This window comes from Dysidea avara, chromosome 13 (genome assembly GCF_963678975.1).
Source record: "Dysidea avara chromosome 13, odDysAvar1.4, whole genome shotgun sequence".
Classification (NCBI taxonomy): domain Eukaryota; kingdom Metazoa; phylum Porifera; class Demospongiae; order Dictyoceratida; family Dysideidae; genus Dysidea; species Dysidea avara.
The window spans coordinates 3,966,477-3,988,874 of NC_089284.1; the positions used below are offsets into that span (position 1 = coordinate 3,966,477).

The 22,398-nt window shown below is 38.9% G+C and overlaps 1 protein-coding gene across 1 annotated transcript in view; it reads left to right on the plus strand.

The window, feature by feature from the left end:
• The window catches only part of LOC136242707 (microtubule-associated protein futsch-like), a 63,240-nt gene that overhangs the window by 25,842 nt on the left and 15,000 nt on the right, over positions 1-22,398 (plus strand). Inside the window, exon 3 of the mRNA XM_066034158.1 lies at positions 16,377-16,456. Coding sequence (XP_065890230.1) covers positions 16,377-16,456 — 80 coding nt within the window. The remainder of the gene's footprint in view (positions 1-16,376; positions 16,457-22,398) is intronic.

The following is a 22,398-nucleotide window of genomic DNA, read 5'->3' on the forward strand; positions in this document are numbered from 1 at the left end:
TCAAATTTTTGTTTGTAAAGTTACACATCTTAATGGCTCATCACGAATCTTTACCCAAACACAATCAGTAGGTACTTCAAGTGATAAAGGCAAAGCTGTTTCAGTAACTTTGGCATCTCCAAGGTGGTCTTTCACTGTACTACAATATATTTAAAGGCAATCTTATTATGATTACAGTCAACAAATTAACCTCTGCACTAATTCTTTCCATTTGTTAGTAATTAACTTCCGTGTGGACAGCCTGTATTTAAGTTCAGCAACCTTCATACGACCTGGATTGATGCAACTATGGTGTGCCATAGCTATCTAATGAAAAGAAGGTTGGTATATAGGTAAGTACTAAAGTGCAGTAAAATCGCTATTTCATACAACTCCACAAAACTACCTAAAACCATGAAACCTGCTATAAACACCACACCAATATTCATTATTCCTTACTAGGTTAAACATATATTTGCCTACATATCTTTAATATTATTCGCAAACGCAATAACTCACCTCGCCCAATATTTCACTGTACTTAAACCACCAAAAATGATTTCGCATGTAACTATTCTGCATGTAATTGCATAGCACGCGCGTATGTGATACAGGCATAAAACGGTGGATATAATGACCACTGAGTTAAACTTAAACGGCTTCACTACTTTTGAACAAGTCCCATTCTTTAAATGGTTTATTGTGTGAAGAAAAAGTCTAAAGATAAAATCTTGAATATTGATTCGCCTGCTCAGGAGGAATTCGAAAATCTTTGTTTCATTGTAGTAGACCAATGGCTACATGAGTCATGGACACTTGTTTATGTCACATCGAGATGATCGTAATTATGTTAAAGATGCTCTCAGATTCAGTCTATTAAACTTTCTATCAAAATTCATACAGTGACATAACTAATAACAACTAAATTATTAATATTAGTGATTTAGTCTCTGTATGCTCAAACATTACTAGACTGCATTTTTGTACCGCACATAATAGAATCTATTGCTGTAGTACTCAAAGCCCATGGTCCAGCATTTCAATGCTGGACCACTATTTGAATTTGTAAAAAGATCAAGATACTTTAATAGAGCAGTCATCGTAATACACTCTAATAGAGCATTCAGTACAGATTTTAGCCACTCTTCTCATTACACTGCTTGGTCTAAATCATTTACATTTATGTTAATTGTCTTTAAATTGCTTTTCAAAAGTTCCAATGAGTCAACTGCATAGCATTGCATTGAGCTAATTGATCATGCATTTAATGCTTTTGCAGTTACAATCAAATAATAGCCTTCACATACCATTTCAAAGCATATATTTTCAAAATTTTCCTTGAAGGAGCATGCCCTCAGACTCCCTAGCTTGACATGCTTAGCACATGCAGTTGATCATCACATGAAAGAGATAATCTCTAACTTAAACATCACATCAGATCAATGAAAAGTATAGTGTGCATGACTATGACCTCCGTTGCAGTCCATGGATGGCCTGACCACTCAAAATATCTCTGGAGTAAGTCAGTTTTTTTGTGTTGAGTGCAATTAAACTAGTCAAATAATTGAAGCATGGTATACTGTAGATTAACTAAGCTGGAGCATTACTTATGACATGTAGAAAAACCTCAGAGTCTTCTGAAGCAGTCCAACCAGAGAGTCAACCTGCAAATGCTGTACCACCCATGCTTGAAAGTGTCTGTGAATCAGTTGAGTCTGAAGCAGACTCTCTCAATTAAGTCAATGTATAAACTTAGTCTTGGTAAAAAAATTTTCCTAGCTACGCCACTGGTATATCATTGCATTCACAAGTTACAGCCATTTTTGAAAGCAGGTATAATTATTTTCCTTGTATAGGCTGTACAAATCAATCTTTCTGTTGTTACTACTTTGAAGGGCTGTAACTCCAAAAGCTATTGGCCGAAACTTTGCCAGAGCATACATTTGGCTATGTAGATGATAAATGTGACTGGATCTGCAAAAATCCCATATGTTAATGCAAGCCTATGTTTACAGTGGAATATAAGCGCAATGGGTGAAATAGTCATGAAATTCAAAAAAAAAATCCATAAATTTTTTGAGTGCTTGTTTTACAATGAAGAAAGGTGATAACAGGCAGTATCATGATCCCCAAAGCAAGAGGAGTTTAAAAATCTTTGTTTTGTGTCAGTAGCATTAATCTGCCTCATGTTAGACAAGTGGTTTATTACCTTTTTCTCATATTTTTGCCTCCGTCGTGGTCATAGAAAGGGCCTGTAAGACAAAACTTACCCAGCAATGGATTTGCATATTCATGGAGAACCCAATGATGTAAGTTGCATCTTGGTAGGGGACTGCATTCATAAGTTATGACCGTTTAAGTAAGTGCCTGTAGTTTATTTTCCCTATTGTTACGGTACAAATCGATTTTTTTGTTGTTGCCACTTTGTATTGCTGTATCTTTGAAAGTTCGTGGCTTCTAGAGTTGAACTTCAGTTGACCATTCTGTAATAGAAGTCTACTCGGCACGGATTAACACACTCATACACACACTACAAGCGCTAATAGGAATCAATTAAAGACACACGTGCATTCGTTATAATTAAGCTTGTGGTTACAGACAAATAAATACCTAAATATAACAGTTCAGTTACATTACAATCGTCCCCCCTTCTAAAAAGCTTGTCCCAAGCTTGGTAAGTTACTAAGGTTGAAACCAGTCTGGTGGTCTTCTGCTGCGTTGTGGATAACGTGATTCAGAATCAGACTCTGTGACATGATGTGAAACTTGGAGGGGATACCAGTTTGATGAAGAGTGTCCATGTGTTGGTAATGTGTTATCAGTCTGTGGTACACTTCTGTGTTGAACCCGGTTAGTGTGTACTACTTTAGTCTTTGTCCCATTTGTGATCTTCAGATTTATGGGAGTCTTAAGTTCCACAACAGTCCACTTGCCTTCCCATCTAGGTTGCAATTTACCACTTGTTGGGATGGACAGCCAAACTGGATCTCCTGGTTGAAATGATCTAGTTTTGGAATGTTTATCGTAGTGAAACTTTTGTTTCTGTGCAGCAGAGGCCAAATTCGGTTGAACTAAATCTTGTAAGTGTGGCAGCTTAGCTTGTAGTTCTGCGGAGTAAGTGTTCGAATCAAAGGCAGTTGGTGGTTTAAATGGTGAAGGTTGTGGCTGATGTCCAAACATTAGTTGGAATGGAGATACGCCTGTTGAAGAGTGCTGTGCTGTTCTATATGCATACAGTACCAATGGTAAGTAACGCTCCCAGTCATCTTCTTGATCCACATAACATCTTAGCATTTGCAATATAGAACGGTTAAAGCGTTCAACCATTCCATCTCCTTGGGGATGGTAGGCCGTGGTTCTTGACTTCTGGATGCCAAAGGCTTGCAGCACTTGAGAAAAAAGACAACTTTCAAAGTTTCTACCTTGATCAGAGTGTATGACTGTTGGATTCCGAAAGTTACTGCATAACTTGATGACAGCATCACTGATTGAAACTGCTGTCTGGTCACGAAGTGGAACTGCATCAACCCATTTAGTAAAGTAGTCCATAATAACCAGTAAGTAGCGGTGATTCTTACGAGAAATTGGCACTTCCAAAATGTCTACAGCTAGCTTCTCCCATGGGTTGCCAATAGGAACATTGTGAAGTGGTGCCTGAATAGGAGATGGTAACTTGGACGCTTGACATGTATTACATTGTTGACAGTATTGTTGTACATTACCAGCCATACCAGCCCAATATGCCTGTTGTTGCAAACGGCTTAAGGTTTTGAGGTACCCTTGGTGACCTGCACTGGGAACATCATGTGCCTCTTGTAAAAACTCTGATTGTGAGGTAGGTGGTACAAATGGTACAGTGACACTATCTGAAGCTGGACTGGGACAGTAAGTACAACAAATGACTTTCTCAACAATACACAATTGGTGCCACAATTGAGCATACCTTCGTAGTGGTGATTGTCTCCATGCAGGGTCATGTGGTGGCTTTTCTGGTGTTGACAATATTGTTTAGTAGATTTGTTGAAACACAGGATCTGACTGTTGAGCATCTTTTATTCAAATGGTAAATTGTTGAACAGAAGTCATTGCTACTGGTTGTGATGAACTATGAATAGGAGAGCGTGACAAAGCATCAGCATTCACATTGAGACTGCCTTTACGATAAACTATTTGAAAACTATATTCCTGCATGGCCAATGCCCAGCAACGCAATAACCCTTCTGTCTTTTGAGCCGAAAGCCATTGAAGGGGAGCATGATTTGTGAGCAGTTGAAAGGAGCGGCCAAGCAAGTAATGCCGAAACTGTTTTAAGGCAAAAACTGCTGCAAGACATTCTTTCTGTATTGTGCTATACTGCTGTCCAGCACTGTTCAATGTGCGGCTGGCATAGGCTATAACACGACCACCTTGTTCTAAAACGGCACCAAGACCCACAGCACTGGCATCAGTTTGCAACAAGAAAGGAGCTGCAGTATTGGTGAAATCTGGAAATGCCAATATTGGTGCTTGAATAAGCATAGACTTCAGTAGTGAAAAGGCTTTATTGCAGTCCTCAGTCCATGAAAAAGAGATTGACTTTTTGGTCAAATTGTGAAGAGGTGCTGCAATGTCGGCAAAGCTTTTGATATATCGGCGGTAATAGGATGCAAGGCCAAGGAATTATTTTAGTTCTGTAACATTAGAAGGTGGTGGCCATTGATGGATACTGTCAACTTTGCTGGGGTCAGGATGCATACCACTGCCATCAAAAATGTTACCCAAATAAGAGACTTTGGTAAGCCTATGTGACACTTTTTTCCACATAGGGTCAAGCCGGCATCTCGAAGACATTGAAAAACTTGACGTAAATGTTGTTGATGGACTTGTGGTGTTGGGGAGTAAATTAGTAAATCATCGAGGTATGTCATGACGAAAGGTAGTCCTCTTGTTACTGAGTCCATTAAACGTTGGAAGGACCCCGGGGCATCTGTGAGACCAAAAGGCATACGGCAGAATTGATATAGACCCATGCCTAGACCAGGGCAGAATGCTGTCTTTAGTTGATTGTGAGGAGCCACTAGTAGCTGCCAATATCCACTATGCAAATCCAAGGTCGTAAATACTGTGCACCCTGCTATTTTATCCTGCACTTCATCTGGAAGAGGTAAGGGATATGCATCTTTTACTGTTTGCTTATTAAGTTGGCGGTAGTCAATACAAATACGCAATTCACCAGATTTTTTAGGAACAAAGACAGCTGGGGCCATCCAGGGGCTGCTGTTCTCAGTGATAATTCCTTGTTCAAGCATTTGTTGGATTTGTCTTTCCACTTCATTTCTGTAATGGGCTGGTACTCACCTGGGAGGTACACGGATTGGAGGACGCTGGGTAGGAAGCTAGTGAGGTATGACCAGGAGTTGTAGAAAAAAGATCTTGGTATTCTGAAATAACACCAGAAAACTCAGCTGTTTGGCAATAGGGAAGATCAAACTGTTTTGGAGCTCCATAATCTGGAATAGCAGAGTCTGTGGTGACATCCAAAGCATCTTGTGTAGCTGCTACATGGTATACAAGTGGCTTGTGTTTAACTGCAGCTTGCCAAATACGTTGCAGGTCATCTGTCAGAACAGTAGTGGGTGTTGAGAAGATCTGGATAGTTCCTTTTGAAAATCCACAGTTAACTTGTGCTGTTGAAAAAAGTCAACACCTGCAATAGCTGGAGCAATGAGATCTTTGACAACAGTGAATGTATGTACAATATCCTGTTTCATACCAGGAAGCCATATCACAGCACTGACACAATCAATAATTGACATAGTATCACCTGAAGCAGTCTGAAGTAATACTTGTGGTAATGGTCTAGACTCAGTGGCTGGCAATTTCTGCACAAGGGCCTGTGACAAAAGAGACACAGATGAACCTGAATCAAGTAAAATGTCACTATTTATTCCACCAACCTTCCCTACTATACTAGATGCATGTGTCTTTACAGTAGCTATAACAACAGTGTTCATAGGGCTTAAGTGCGAGGGGGACGTCTGCTGCCCCATACAGACATCCCCTGGTCGTTTCCCTGCCAGCAATCTCTTGCAAAATGTCCTGGTCTACCGCAAGTATAGCATCTTTGATTAGCTCTTCTTACTGGACAATAATGCTGAGTGTGCCCTGGCTGCTTGCAGTAATAACAATGTTGTGTACTTCCGCTCTTCGAATTTGTGGTAAGTGCAGCCACCTGTTCTGTCAGCTGTGGCATTTGACTTCTCAGTTCGTCAAATTCTGTTGCACGAGTGGATACTGCTGCTGTAGGTTTTTCTTGTTCATTAACTGCCATCAAAAGCTTTGCTCTTTCAACAACAGCGTCAAGGTCATCTGCCACACCGACAGCGTGCAGCTGTCTACTAATGGGTCCAGGCAAACCTGCCAGGAACTGGTGTAATAATAATGGCTTGGCCGCTGCTGCTGTCAACTCCGGCATTGCTTGCTTTAGCAGTTGCTTAAGGTCGTGAAGGTAAAGAGCGATGGCTTCTCCGGGGCGAAGCTTGCGAGAGTGAAATTCTTCTAACAAGACGAATTCTGTAGGCGCCATCTTGCTGATCAGACTTTTCTTTGCTGTGGCGTAGTCTGCCGTACTCTCCGTTGATAATTCCAACCATACCGCCAGTGCCTCTCCTTCCAATAACATGGGCAGTTTCAACAATTTTGTTGCAGCAGTCCACTCATTCGCAGCGGCACAAATTTCAAAACGTTGAAACCATTCTTGAGCATCACCATCAGTAAAAGACTTCGGTATGTTAACATGTTTACTAGCCATCCTCTGCTACCAGTGTAATAGAAGTCTACTCGGCACGGATTAACACACTCATACACACACTACAAGCGTTAATAGGAATCAATTAAAGACACACGTGCATTCGTTATAATTAAGCTTGTGGTTACAGACAAATAAATACATAAATATAATAGTTCAGTTACATTACAATTCCTTTGGCTATGTATATAAAGGAATGTGATAAAATGAAATTCGAAAAATGTGCTAACATATGGGATTCTTGCAGATCCAGTCACAAATATTCAACAATCAAGAATTTGAAAAATGTGCCATTATGCCGGGTTTTCACAGATCCAGTCACAATCGAGAAATGAAATAGGGATTCATGTGCTTAAAAGTATAAACATGATAGGCGATGCAAGAAAATCCCAGCTTTGGCACTGAACAAATTATGTCCTAGCTACGTAATATAGGTATGTGTATTGTTTCATGACTTTAGTGCACTGCAGTACCTACTAATTAATAAGTTTTAGATACACTAGTTCATTTACTTTCTTAGCAATGATAGGTAGTATGTGCATGCATGGCTATTTTACATGGCTGTTGTGTTTGATGGCTGCTTTGCTATTTGCAGCAAGAAAATAATTTTGTTGCAATGTGGTTACCTTGCAAGAGTAAGGTGATGACAAGGACAATTAAAGAGATTACGAGGTGCGGTATTCTTAAGAACCTCACTGGGCACATGAATTATATTCTGTATTCAGCACTCAGCTTTCATGCCAAGATTCCAGGTTTTAGCCTTCTTGTGGGTCCCTAGTGAGTTAGCAATGCCAATAAAACAGCAATAGTAATATAATAGTATTATAGAAGAAAGTTACAGATATGCTATATCTAATCCAAAACAGCCAAGCTGTAAAAAAAGAATGCGGCCCTCAAAAAGGCTATGGTGAAAAAAGATGTGAAATCCAAGGTGGCGACCAAGAAATGGCTGTGATGGTAGGTTAATGGTAAAATTTTTAGTAATGACAATTCAGGTGAATTTTGGTGCCACTTGGTCTTGGCACAAAATTCACCTGAATTGTCGTTATTAAATTTTTACTATTAACCTACCATCACAGCCATTTCTTGGCCGCCACCTTGGATTTCACATCTTTTTTCACCATAGCCTTTTTGAAGGCTGCACTCTTTTTTTACAGCTTGGCTGTTTTGAATTAGATTTCACTTCTTTTTGTATTTTTATGTCCCAAAGCCAGCCTATGGCCGGCTTTGGAGATTTTTTAAACTTATCTTTTTCTTTACCACAGGAAGAAGAAAAGATGAAACAGTTGTTAAATACTTTAAATATTTCTGATTTTATCAGTAAATGTACCGATTATATATATAATACATATATTTATTATAGAACTCTCTACATGGAGGTTTCTTTGTAACTGAACACTCTACATGGTGACTTCTTCTAGCTGATCTCTCTACAGGGTGATTTGTTTGTAGCTGAATTCTGTACAGGTGATTTGTTTGCAGCTGAACTCTCTACATAGTGGTTTCTTTGTAACTGAACTCTCTACAGGGTGACTTCTTCTAGCTGAGTTCGTAGCTGAACTCTCTACAGGTGATTTGTTTGCAGCTGAACTCTCTACATGGTGGTTTCTTTGTAACTGAACTCTCTACAAGGTGACTTCTTCTAGCTGATCTCTCTACAGGGTGATTTGTTTGTAGCTGAACTCTCCACAAGGTAATTTCTTCTAGCTGATCTCTGTACAGGGTGAATTGTTTGTAGCTGAACTCTCTACAAGGTAACTTCTTCTAGCTGATCTCTCTACAAGGTGATTTGTTTGTAGCTGAACTCTCTACAGGGTCACTTGTTTTGTAGTTGAACTCTCTACATAATGGTTTCTTTGTAGCTGAACTCTCTACAAGGTAACTTCTTCTAGCTGATGTCTCTACAGGGTCACTAGTTTGTAGTTGAACTCTCTACATGGCGGTTTCTTTGTAACTGAACTCTCTACAAGGTGACTTCTTCTAGCTGATCTTTCTACAGGGTGATTTGTTTGTAGCTGAAATCTCTACAGGTGATTTGTTTACAGCTGAACTCTCTACATGGTGGTTTCTTTGTAACTGAACTCTTTACAAGATGACTTCTTCTAGCTGATCTCTCTACAGGGTGATTTGTTTGTAGCTGAACTCTCTACATGGTGGTTTTTTTGTAGCTGAACTCTCTACAAGGTAACTTCTTCTAGCTGAACTACGTAGTTGAACTACCTACAAGGTAACTAGCTGAACTCTCTACAGGGTGAATTGTTTGTAGCTGAACTCTCTCCAGGGCAATTTATTTGTAGCTGATCTCTATACAGGTTACTTGTTTCTAGCTGATCTCTTGGATCCTTTTCAGGGTGACTGCTCTGTTAGGATGACTGCTCTATTAGAGTATCTCGATCTTGCACTTGCTATACCAAGTTGGATTTCGTGTTATAACTCCATGGCTTTAAGTCTGATTCTTCTACACCATTGAAGAGCCTTTCTTAGATGATTACTCCATCTGTACAGCGAATTTCAAAGCATTACCCCAAGCGGTTTTTCTGGTAGGCCTGGCAAGTAGTCGTTTTTTATTAGCTAATCTCAATTGCATAATTGTTACACACTGTTTGTTTTTTCATTGTATCTTCCTGGTTTTTAGCTCGATTTCTTTCAAACCACAAAAGGTTTGAGGTTCAATAGTTAACCTATTCACCCACCAATTTTCAGCTTCTTCCCATAAGCGGTTTACCCTGTAGGCGTCACAACATATTGGTGTTATTTTTCGTGAATAATTGCTAATAACTCTTTGCCTGTTTATTGTATTCCAGGCAAAGTTGGTACAGAGATGCACCTTTATACCCCCCTTCTGTGGGCCAAATTTCAAGGCAATCAGATATGGCGTTTGCGTTTTATAGCAGTTTTTGTAAGTGTGCAAAAAGAGGAAGAAAAATAAGAAAAAAACAAAGGAACTAAGCCAATTTTTGAAGTCGCTTATCTTGGGAACACTCAAAGCGATTTAGCTAAAATTTGGATTGTGGAGTACTAAAGGTGGAGGACGTGTCCACAGCAAAAATCATCTTGTTTCATCCAGGCAGCACAGAGCTACAGAGGTGCAAAAATTGCGTTTTCTTTCTTCCTGTTAATATACTCATGGGTGTTGCATGCCGGTTCTTGGGCCGCATGACACACTACCATGTGTCTTGATTTTGGAGCAAACATAGCTACATAGAATGTTCTAGAAACATTTGGAACTTTCATTGGTAGAAATATCAAATTATAAAAATTTTACTTGGATTTCGTAACCTTTACATTTAGAACACTCTAAATAATGCTTCTGGTGTGACTGGGAATCGTCACTAATCTAGTTGTATGCAATCGTCAATGTGAAATGTATGGGAGCTCAATCACCAGACTTCAAACTACCAGAGCAGTCACTTCCTAGTTGAATTGTGATAAAAGAGTATATATTGAACACAAGAAAGCTGAAGGTTAGGTATTGTTAATTCTGCCCATTTTTTTTTTTGAAAACTCCAATATGTAAAGCGTTTGGAAATATTGTGCTTGGAAAAAACACGTTGTGCATACAAAATACATCATACAAAATGCACTGGACAAATACGTGAAATTAAATTTTTGTGGTAAATTTGACAAATATTTTGATATGTTGAGTCAATTAATCTTCAATTGCTACTACTTTTATTATGCATAATCAGATCTGACCATAGCCATAGTGGGAATTATTAACAGGAATACGCTTGTGCCACTTAGACATCCTCTTGTTCTTGATGCAAGGCCCAATCATTTGCAACATTATTTGTACCAATATTATCAGCTCACTATTAATTTTGAGAATCTTTGTATTAGCAGGCATTAAAAGAACTTGCTTATCATGTAGACAATCTTTACATCTTCTCACACAGCACCCTAGCATAGAACCTTCTTTGATATTTGATAGTAATCACAATGCATAAGTTCCCTCCAATTCACATTTAAACTTGAGACCACATGATACCGGGCTGTATTATCATACACTACAGTAGTAGTATATAGTAGGGACCACAAAGGAGTAGGCATGGCCCACGGATTAATATCACCCAAAAAGCAGCCTCAATTTCCCCTAACGACGATCAGGCAGTATTGGTTAGGTGAAACTAAGCCGAAACAAGCTTTCAGATCGACCCGAAATGCTTTCAACAAGTTGCTACGGAATTTTAAAAATAATTTATTTAATGGAATTTTCTACTGACTGAGTAAGTAACTGACTGACTGATGCCTTCAGACAAGAGTAATTCGATAACAGCTAAGGCTACGGGCTTGATTTTTTCACTGTTTGACGTCGCTTTGTCCCGACAGGTGCCTTTTGGCATACCACAGTATGTACAATGCATTCTTCATGGACTTACCAGTGTCCTCCTTTGTGTCCCATTCATCTTTGCTGACAGCGAAAAGTGTCAATTTGGCGATAGCACATGATGGCTTACCTTCACGTAACGGAAATTGTCCGTACTTTTTCATAGCGGCTATTTTGATAGCAGAGGTGCTTGTCAAACAGTTCTTGATTCGTACTGTTGTGTAATGGGTTGAACACAGCCAACAACAAAGCGTAATGGATACTTCACTTTTTGTACGATAATTGATATAACTGGGGTGCGCGGCTTCATTTCTTTCGGAATGCGTCTTGGTGTGCAGAGGTGCTTTTCGAACAGTTCTTGATTCAAAAATGCTGCCTAACGGGTTGAATATAGCTGACAACGAAGCGTAATGAATACTTCACTCTTCAGACAATAATTGGGGCGCGCGGTGCCATTTCAGATGCGATATGCGTGGGTTCACCAGTCATAATAATCATTTACAAAAAAAGTTAACAAACGAGTACAAGGAAAAATTTGGAATTTTCAACTAGAGTAGGGACCATAGCACATCGATAAAAAGTACTGAAACAAGCTGGAGTAGTGCACAATATTAAATCACAATAAAACAATAAGAAGTGTTATATCCCTACTGTGCATTTCCATTATATATGGTATCTTGAGCACAGTAGGGATATAACACTTCTTATTGTTTTACTGTGATTTAATATCGTGCACTACTCCAGCTTGTTTCAGTACTTTTTATCAATGTGCTATGGTCCCTACTCTAGTTGAAACATTCCAAATTTTTCCTTGTACTTGTATCATATAGATACATAGTTAAATATTGGCGAAATGCAAGGGATTTCCCAAGATAAGTACATCATCAGTGGCAATCTTCATAGTTAAAAGCTGCATAAGTAGTATTGTGAGAGATTGTCTCATTGAATCACGTGAGTTACAAGATTCACCTACTATATATATATGTACCACTTTCACACCTCAGATCAAAGGAAAGCCAGTGCATATATATCACATATCACACTGACTCAGAATGTTAATGAGATATGTACCACTCTGCGTGGGCAGTTCAAAGGTACCGCCAGTGCCATAATTTGTATATTGCACTGCTGCAGACCGCAGCGAGTGCATTACGCACTGGGTGCGGTTTTGTAGACCACAACGAGTGCATTATAAGTTATAATGCACCGACCGCAGTGCAATATACAGATATTGCACTGGCTGGGGTTTTGTGCAGCATAGCACAAGTGCCGGTGGCGAAGACCACTACGACACCTCACCTAATAGGTGGAAAGACACTTCACAGATCACTCGAATTCTTTTATAACCTGACATGTAAAGGTCGATTGTGGGCCATAACGTCACCAATACGTATAATGTTTACAAGCAGCCAATGGCGATCGACAAAGCCAACACGGGTGGCCACAACTCTAGTCTACATATATATAAACGTACTTACCGTAGATTCCCTAAAAATTCGGCAGAAATAAATTAATTCCGTTCGTGTCTGGCCAAACAATTAGGAAAAAATGTACTAACCCGATGTTGTCGTCGAATTTTTAGGGATCTATCGACTATCCCTAATACAGTCTGCACGCTTCATGGCTATGTTATTTGCTATCTGCTTACTGGTTGCTTTCTGGATTTCTTTCTACAGGGACCAACACGAACGCCTTGTGGCGGAATTGACGATACTGGCCGCAACACTCACTTCGCTGCAGCACTAACTTATATACCGTGATTGCCTACATTATCCAGGAGAGATGATCAATGTCATTACTACATCGCTTTTGTATACAGTCACTCGACACTAATAATAATAGAAACTACAATCAATACTATTAAACTAGCTATCTCGTGAAATCTTGCTAGCTCCCAGTTGCTGTATTAAGTGTTCCATGACTTAACAGAGTGTTACATCTGAGGATGTATCATGTTTGTGGGCTCCAGGAGAAATGTTATTCTGTGAACAGAAACGAAGATCATTTTGTGGTAGCCGCAATGTCACACGATGATATCGTTGGGCACGTTCATTCCGTGAACAATTTCACACTTGGTGCTTCATCCAGCATTGAGGTAGCATATTGTGTGAGGTCACTGAGAATCCTCAGTACTAAAGAAACCTTCATCAACTAGTACTCCAAGTGCCGAAAAATTAGCGCGCTTATAATAGAAACTTTCTTTCTGCTTGCCGAAACTTAGAGCACATTGCGTTCAAAGCACGGGGAGTGCCGAATATTTAGAGATGCCGAAATTTTAGGGAATCTACGGTATACACCTTACTAGTCTGGTGCCATCTTAGCCCAGATTAAACTGTAGTCCACTTCGACAATGACTCAATAAAACAAATATATTCTAAATAATACTAACCTTTACGTTCGATTGTGGTAACCAGTTTTGTCATGCCACCAGATTCGAGTTTAGCCAGTGTAAATAGTAAGAATTAGACTAGTATCGTTTAGTAGTTAGGTTTTGTTTACTTAAACCGTCTATTTAGCTGCTTTTTTTTCGCTCGAGAGAATCACTATGGTGATTAGTCTGGTGCTTAGTCTATATGGCACGCTGGCATGCTGAGCACTACATGATGAGAGTCGAACAGCAAATGCAGGCTAGTGATATAACCCATAGCGTACTAGCTTTCAATATCTCAGGTGGCTGCAGTACTGCAGGGGGAACGTCATCGCAACATCTGGCTTGGTTACCCACAATCGATGTTAGAAACCTGGCCTTTATAAGTGTTACAGCTGTCTTGTGAGACTCTCCCCACCTATTAGGTGAGTGGTACATAACAGTTATACAACGTGCACTCGTGCTCTGCCTGTATAAACGCACTTGCCTTCGGGCCTAATGGCCCTCAGGCTCATGCATTTATATCAGGCAGAGCACTCGTGGCCGTTGTATAACTATATAATACGCACTGCTACCAGTGCGTATATCTCGTTAAGGCAGTGCATATATCTCGTTACACACTGCCTTAACGAGATATATGTACTGCCACCAGTGCGTATATCTCATTAACTTGAGACATTGCACACCTAATAGGAGTGCACACTATATCCAGAAATCATCAGATTTCTTTGATGTTATACTGTTCTTTGATGTTATACTGTTATCCTCTTCTCTTATATAGGGAATCAAGCAAGCTGTGATTGTGGGATTCAACTCTGCCAAACAACCTCTGATTGTGAGATTCAATTTTAATACATCAACAGTAGTTTGTTTTTTTACTTTTGTAAATGTAGCAATTAAAGTAACATAATTAATACTAGTCTCTTAAAATTGCTATATTAGCAAAAATAAAATAATGTATTAAATTGAATCAAATTGAATCCCACAATCACAGTTTGTTTAGCAAAATTCAATCCCACAATCACAGCTTACTTGGTTCCCTATATAAGAGAAGGGTATAGCAACTAAAGATTTTGCCAATAAAGTGGGTCTACATGCTAAAGTAGAACATATTAGTTATACCATGGGCACTCGTGCTTTGCCTGTATATATGCACTCGTGCCCGTGGTATAACTATTACATATACATAACTATTACAAATATATATATATATGTAATAGTTATACCACGTACACGAGTGCGTATATACAGGCAAGGCACGAGTGCCCGTGGTATAACTAATATATTCTACTTTAGCATGTAGACTCACCTAATTGGCAAAATCTTTAGTTGCTATACCATTCTCTTATATAGGGAACCAAGTAAGCTGTGATTGTGGGATTGAATTTTGACAAACAAACTGTGATTGTGGGATTCAATTTTAATACATTAAACACTAGTTTGATTTTATTTTTTTTGCTAATATAGCAATTTTAAGAGACTAGTGTTAATTATGTTACTTTAATACTACATTTACAGAAGTAAAAACAAACTACTGTTGATGTATTAAATTGAATCCCACAATCACAGGTTGTTTGGCAGAATTTAATCCCACAATCACAGCTTGCTTGATTCCCTATATAAGAGAAGAAGATAACAGTATAACATCAAATGATTTCTGGATATAGTGTGCACTCCTATTAGGTGTGCAATGTCTCAAGTTAACGAGATATACGCACTGGTGGCAGTGCATATATCTCATTAACATTTTGAGTCAGTGCGATATGTGATGTATATGCACTGGCTTTCCTTTGATCTGAGGTGTGAAAGTGGTACATATATATATATATAATAGTTATATGGGCACAATGTGGAGTCTATGAAATTTATAAACCCGAAGGCCCGGGCTGTAGCGCACGAGAAAAGCGAGGACGCCACTGAGGGCCTGAGGTTTTATAAATTTCCCACATTTTGCCTATATAACTGCTTTAGATTACTTACCTCATCCACGGATGTTTCTGCTGTAGGTTCGGAAAAAGTGGCTGGTTTTCTTGCAATAATTCTAGTGCCATGGCAACTGTGCATCCTCACATGACAAAATAATCACGCTCATTGAATCACACACGTGAACAATTCACAGCGATTGGATAAACCTAGGTTTTAAGCATATGTTATATTGTGCCTGAAGGCGTGGAGTATATTAGAATTCAAGATGGAGTATATGAGATTTATTTCCCACCTAAAACAGCCTAAATAGAGTCTAAATAATAATTATACGGGTACAATGTGGAGTCTATGAAATTTATAAATCTTAAGGCCTGAATCTGTAGCGCACAAGCGAAGCGAGGGCACTACTAAGGGCCTGAGGATTTATAATTTCATAGACCCCACATCGTGCCCGTATAACTGCTTTTTACATTACACTCAGATTACTTATCTTGTCCATGGCTGTTTCTCCTGTAGGCTCAGCAAAAGCGGCTGGTTTTCTTACAATAATAATATTAGCACCATGGCAACTATGCATGCTCACGTGACAAAATAAGCACCCTTGTTACATCACTACACGTGAAAAATGCATACCAATTATTGGATAAACCTAAATTTTGAACATATGTTATATTGTGCCTGAAGGTGTGGAGTATATTAGAAAACAAGGTGGAGTATATGAGATTTATTACCCACCCATAACAGCCTAAATAGAATCTAAATGTATATATATATATATATATATATATTGTATATATATATATATATGGCGTGGAAAGCTGACGGTAGGGCACAGGCCCCAGTGTAGCTACGCCACTGCATAAACTACTGAAATACCAAACTGGAATGGCTGTAGCAACTCAAACTTTCCAATATGGTGAATGTAAACAATATATCGCTATATAGTTGCATTGTAGAATATGGGTTACATTGTGTTACACAATACTTAGGCAAGGCCAAACTTGGAGACAGCGGAGCATAGGATTGGTTCTATTCATAGACCAACACAGCAAGTGCACACACAGGACAGGTATGTTATTGGTGTGTAAAGTATAATTGCATGTTCGTTATTTACTGGGGTAGTAACTTATGAGAGTGTGCAGGTAAGTTAGATAGCAGAACTACATGCATATTGCTAAGCTAAGGCAATAGACCACTTTACCTGAAGCTATGGAATGTTAATTGGATAATAAATTAGGTATTGTGTACATGCTATTTTTGACTCTGTTGTGTCAAGTGGTAGTTCTATAGGTGGTAAACCCTGTGTCCAAGTTTCACTTCAATCCAAGGAACTGTAAGTCTGTGAGACACTTGAAAATGTGAGACACTTGAGAAAAACATACAAATTTATATGGGAACCAAATATGTGGTTTAGAAAATATGTACTCCCGACATTGCCAATCTTTAATTAAATTCCTCATGCCTTTAACCCTTAAACCCGCACGCGCATCGGCGTTTTTTTATAAAGCTCAAAATACACACAATTATTATTACTAATGGATGAATGTGTGATGGCTTCTAAACTGGCAATTTATGAAGCTTGTCTAATTACATTAGTCCAAAAACCACCTATCAATGGAAAGTACATTCATTGAGCTACTTAGACAGCGATGAATAACCATTGTAACAATATTGACTCACTTGTTATGACGAGCTGAAGATCAACGTCTGGTTTCCCCTACCTCATGAACGCATGGTCTGGCAGCCATTTTTATGATTGTCTGAATCACATGATCTTTATATGCCGTGATTCTCCAATGTGTGGCACATCTACTAGCGTTTATTTCAGCTCGATACAGTGAACTGGGACGGAGTTATGAACCATTTTCTGGAGGTATGTAATGGCATGTGTGTTTTAATTGCATAATACATTTGTCGAAGGGTAAATCCCTTGGTATCATTTTATTCCTTATTACATCACAAATATATTGGCACAAATTGCATAGCCATAGAGTTATTAGTTTAACAGCTATAGCATTTTATTTGAGGCCATGCGTAAAAGCCGATTTATTGGCGTATGCGTTTTCAGTGCATTGTTACTAAAAATTACTTGCGGGTTTAAGGGTTAAATAAAGTGGTCTATTGTAGTACACACAGGTGCAAACTATATGTGGTGATAAGTAGTGCCTGTCCTGGCTATCAAAATTTTTTTGACAAAAAAATGCCAAAAGTAATGTATATTAACTTATTTCATTAACAAAATGGCCATGAATGAGTAGGCATATGATATATTATCCTGATAGATTGTGGCTGGTACACTTGCATATGCTTTGTGTGAAGAATTCCACTGCCCTATACGTATTACTTGCATCATTTCAATGTGCTTAATTAACTAAAATTTCATACTAAAGTATATGTATAGCACTGGAGTTGGGTGATAGGGCGATATCAATGAAGCCACACAATTATTGTGGGTAGTATATTGGAGTATGTGAAGACGTGATATTCATTTACGGAGAAAATTGTGGTGTTGGGAAGTGGGTCAACCAAGCCTGGAAGTTCTGCAGAAGTTATGCTTGTCAATCAGTCAAACACCAAATCACCTCTTTGGAAATATCTTGGTTCATTTCTGACACTAATGGTAGGTCAGTGTATAATAACAAACTACAGTGTAAGCAATTCCATAAGGTAGGAACAGCAGTACAACAAACTAATTTTATTCTATCACCTTGAACACAAGCACCAAAACTAGGCTTGAAAAGGATGAAGATGCTTTGAGTTTAGCACCCATGAAGTCTGTAAAGGAAATACTTGAAAGTCGATTAAAAACTAGTGGCTTTTCTCCATGCAACCTACAGAAGCTGAATGCATGTACATAGATACAAATTTTAGATTAAAATATTAGTGTCGACATACTGTGGTATTTTGTCATATTGTCAGTTATGATTTGACCTATCGCCTAGTACTGAAACAATGCTAGGCTGTTAGCTAAAACAACCAGTACAATTAATTTAAATAGGACTCCAGTGATAAAGGTAGTGAAAGAATGATGGTAGCCAGAGGAGGTAGGACATGATCGCGTGATGTGTACGTACTGTAGATTTTTAGCATAGGGTCTAGTTCTAGTAAACTGTGAAGTTTAGCACTGGATTTATGTCAGAAATAGCAATTCACTAGTGTAGAAATTGTTTCATGTGTTGAGCTTCATTAAGCTCCAGCGATTTTACGATGAATTTTGCAATAGAGTGTTATTTAGAATAAATTCTTATCTTATTTTCAGGTACCGGTGTTATTGTTCATTGTATTCTTATTAATGCAATTGACTATGGCATCTACAATGATGCAAGTACTGTAGCTGGTACAGTTAGTTTTTCATCAGTGTAGTGATCATTGGAATTCAACTATATTATGCAAAATCGTATGCGTTATGACATCATGTCCCCCAGATGGTAGTTACCACAACCTAGCTATGTGCCAAAATCCCTACAGAGATGTAGCCAAGGCTGGGAATTTTCCCAACCATCACAGTTCCTCGCCCAACCATCACAAGTAGCTAGTAGTTATATGCTACACTAGAATCATGGCAGCGCACAAACAACCCTGTGACAGTCTATACTATAACAGCGCACTTATTTATTTGTTTTTTTTAATTGTAGAACCTCAAATAATGAGTATAATTACAATTATCTATAACATTAAGCACCAGCATTGTAAGTGGATCAGTACTGTTGACCCGCTCTACCCACTGATCCGAATAGTAATCTGGATGGAACCTGGATCTGACCCACATGTGACCCAGTTTAATTAAAATAGGGGCGTGCCTCAAGAGCTAGATTAAAAGTCCACAAGTTCAATTTCCATTAGTTAGTCTTGTATTTTTTTTTACAATATAAAAAGAATTGTCTGCAAGAAATGAGTAGCTACGTATTATCAAGTGGGTGTGGCTCCACGCAAGTCCACATGCAGCAACAACAATTAAGAATTTCCAGAAGTTAGTTACCTACATTTCTAGTAGCAACATGGATCCGGTAATGCCATGTGTGCCCACAGAGAACAGCCAATACAATTCCGATAAGTGGGTGTGGCTCTACATATCCCACACAGACAGCAAAGCATATTTCTGGAAGGTATGTGTGGCTCCACATAAGTTTCTTGAGTGTTTACAACTGCATTTCCACCAATACAATCAAACTTATAGTCGCACGTGATCTCATCCGGGTCAGACCCAGATATTCAGTGAAGTGGATAAGACCCACTTGACCTGGACAAAATGTGACCCAAATGACCTGGATAATCCGGATGACCCAGCCCCCTTACAATGTTGTTAAGCACTTTACTAACAATTATAAATACAAATTCAGTGAAGATTTAAAAGTATTTAAATCACTAGAATTTACAATATCTGGGGGTAGACTGTTCCAGAGTTATTAATCACGTTGAGGAAAGAAACTATTCTCTTACGGATCAACACGTACCACCAGGCCTGCATACCACATTGTTCAATCATGACTCCAAACAAGCTTGACAAAGGTCTGACTCAAATCCAATTGATTGACATCACGGGATGTATTTAGGGGATCCCTTGGAAAGTCCCTTTCACACCACAAGTAGATGTATGTGATACTGCACATTTGAATTTTCAAAATGGAGTCAACAGTCTTATGCTACGTAGCACACTAAACGTCCGAGTCATTTGGATTAGTGAAATATTTTGTTCCATGACATTTCAGTTCAAGTGTGCTACAGAAAGTGTCACACGCCCAAGGCTGTACCCCACCGTTGAAGTCAAGTGGAAAGAAGCAAATGTTGTTCTAAATCATTATATACTTGATGATATTATGCCATGTAGCATGATGGAACAGAGAATGTAGAGAAGGTCAAGACATTGTAAAGTGTCACGTGTACCACACACTGACTAACCAATTACTAAATCTATGTAAAGCATACATTTGTTGTAACTCAATGAGACCAAACTGAATCAGCCTGCTACTTAAGGCATATTCCGGGTTTGCTTGGTTCATACATCAGCTCCCCTGACCTTCTTTTAGGGCACGACATTTATTGGAGCATATTGTAGGTCTCTACTGCCAGTTGATTAAGCTTGCAATTTAGATATGATGAATTGTTTTTATACTTGGTTCTTGTCCCAGGATCACTGATTTTGGTGTCATGTGATGTTCACCAGAAAGCAAAGTACAAAGCAAAATTAGGAACTTGAATCCGGGTAAACAAGGGAGACCATTTCCACCTGCAGCTTCACCTATGGATAGTGTAACCAGCATTGGAGAATACCAGAGCTACAGGTTATAGAATACCAATAGGGGGAAAGTTTCAATGGGTAAAAGTTTTGTGGTAGAGAGTAAACAAACTTATTCGCAGTTAAAATTTCACGCTGGATGAAAGTATGGCAGTGCCCGCTCAAAATGCTTAGCCGTGCACATAAACAATGCACATTAATTTGTTGATAAGTGAGTGTGGCTCATGACGATTATGATGCGAACATACACTGGCACCTGACAATGGATTAAAGTGGGCGTGGCTCAACATTGGGTGTACACACAGCAACGCATGTGGCTTCGTACATGCCTTCAGATTGCTGCAACACACCTTGATAAATGGGTGTGGCTTCATGTATGATTAACAACAGACAGTGATGCACAACTCAAATAAGTGGGCATGGCTCATGAAAGAAGCTGGGCTGTTACAGGACTTTCCACATTGTCAAGCAACTTAACTTACGTGACACGTCAATCAATCCGGACATCACAGCTAGTAGCAGCATTTGCGGGGAACCTTTCAAGGTTTTTGACAGAACCGTGAAATCTGCGAAAGTTTAGCCCATCGAAACTTTCCCCCTATATGGTAGAATATAGTTAGTGGGTGTATCAATTTGCATGCCATGCAAGCAGCATAATATGTTTACACCATAGCACAGCTACCTGTAGACCTTGTGTGCATACACTTTTCATAATTGAATGCCTCACATGAACATGAGTGTATTTTTCTATGCCCAACCCTCAGAAATTGGCTGAATTCCTACATCAGCATGTTGCTACCATCTGTTCACTATCAAAGTAGGAATTTTTTCCACATAGCTATGCTGTAATAGCTATATACCATTATTCATTTCATTTTTATAAAGCTGTAGCTTGGATCATTAAGGGGTATGGTCATGGCATACTCTGATTGTTAAAAGCAAGGTAGATTGTTTAGGAGGCATATTCATTCCATGCGATTATTAAGTGCTGACAGTAGCTAAATAGTTTTGTTGCTTCTGAATACACTCCTCTAAAGAAAGTGTCAATGTTGGGAATTAATGCTTCAGTGTGGTTTCCTTGGAAGATGACCATGTAATTGAAAATAAAAGGAAAGGCAAAGCACAGAAGGCAGACACTCATCAAAACTAGAAAAGGCACATCCCACTGGTGAGTTTGTTATTGTGGCATGAAATGGTGGCCATGCACTGCTTTATATGTCCTCTAGCCTTGCGACTTTTATTTTCATTAAGGCTTTACAGCACAAGTACAGTGCTGGTCCTACAGCCTGTTTAATTAAGTATGACTGTGATCTGGCAGGCAGGCAAACCAAAATTCGAATTTAGGAAAATTTTAAAAGTCTATATTCAGTTTTCTTGTTTTTAACACTGGATTTGAAGATAGATTATTCTGTAAGAGTGATTTTCATCACATAAATGTGGTACCCATCATTTTGAGAAGGGGGGGGGGGGGGGGGACTCTACTCAACAGTCAGAGGTGCTTTACTGGCTCAAGCAGATTCTGATCAATACCAGAGAGTTTTAATTGACCCTACACTGTCCTGGACCTTACACGGTCTCTGGAGTATGATCTCCATTCTTCACTATGGGTCACTGCCACCAGCAGAGTACTGTGTACTTTATCCTGCTTTGTGATTCCTTTGCTTGATTATTGTGATGGTGCTTGGTGTCCTACTAATGACCAGTATGGCTGAAAGTGCATTCCAAGTTCATTTAGAAAATGCCATCATCTATTACCTCCAGATTATCTTTTACTT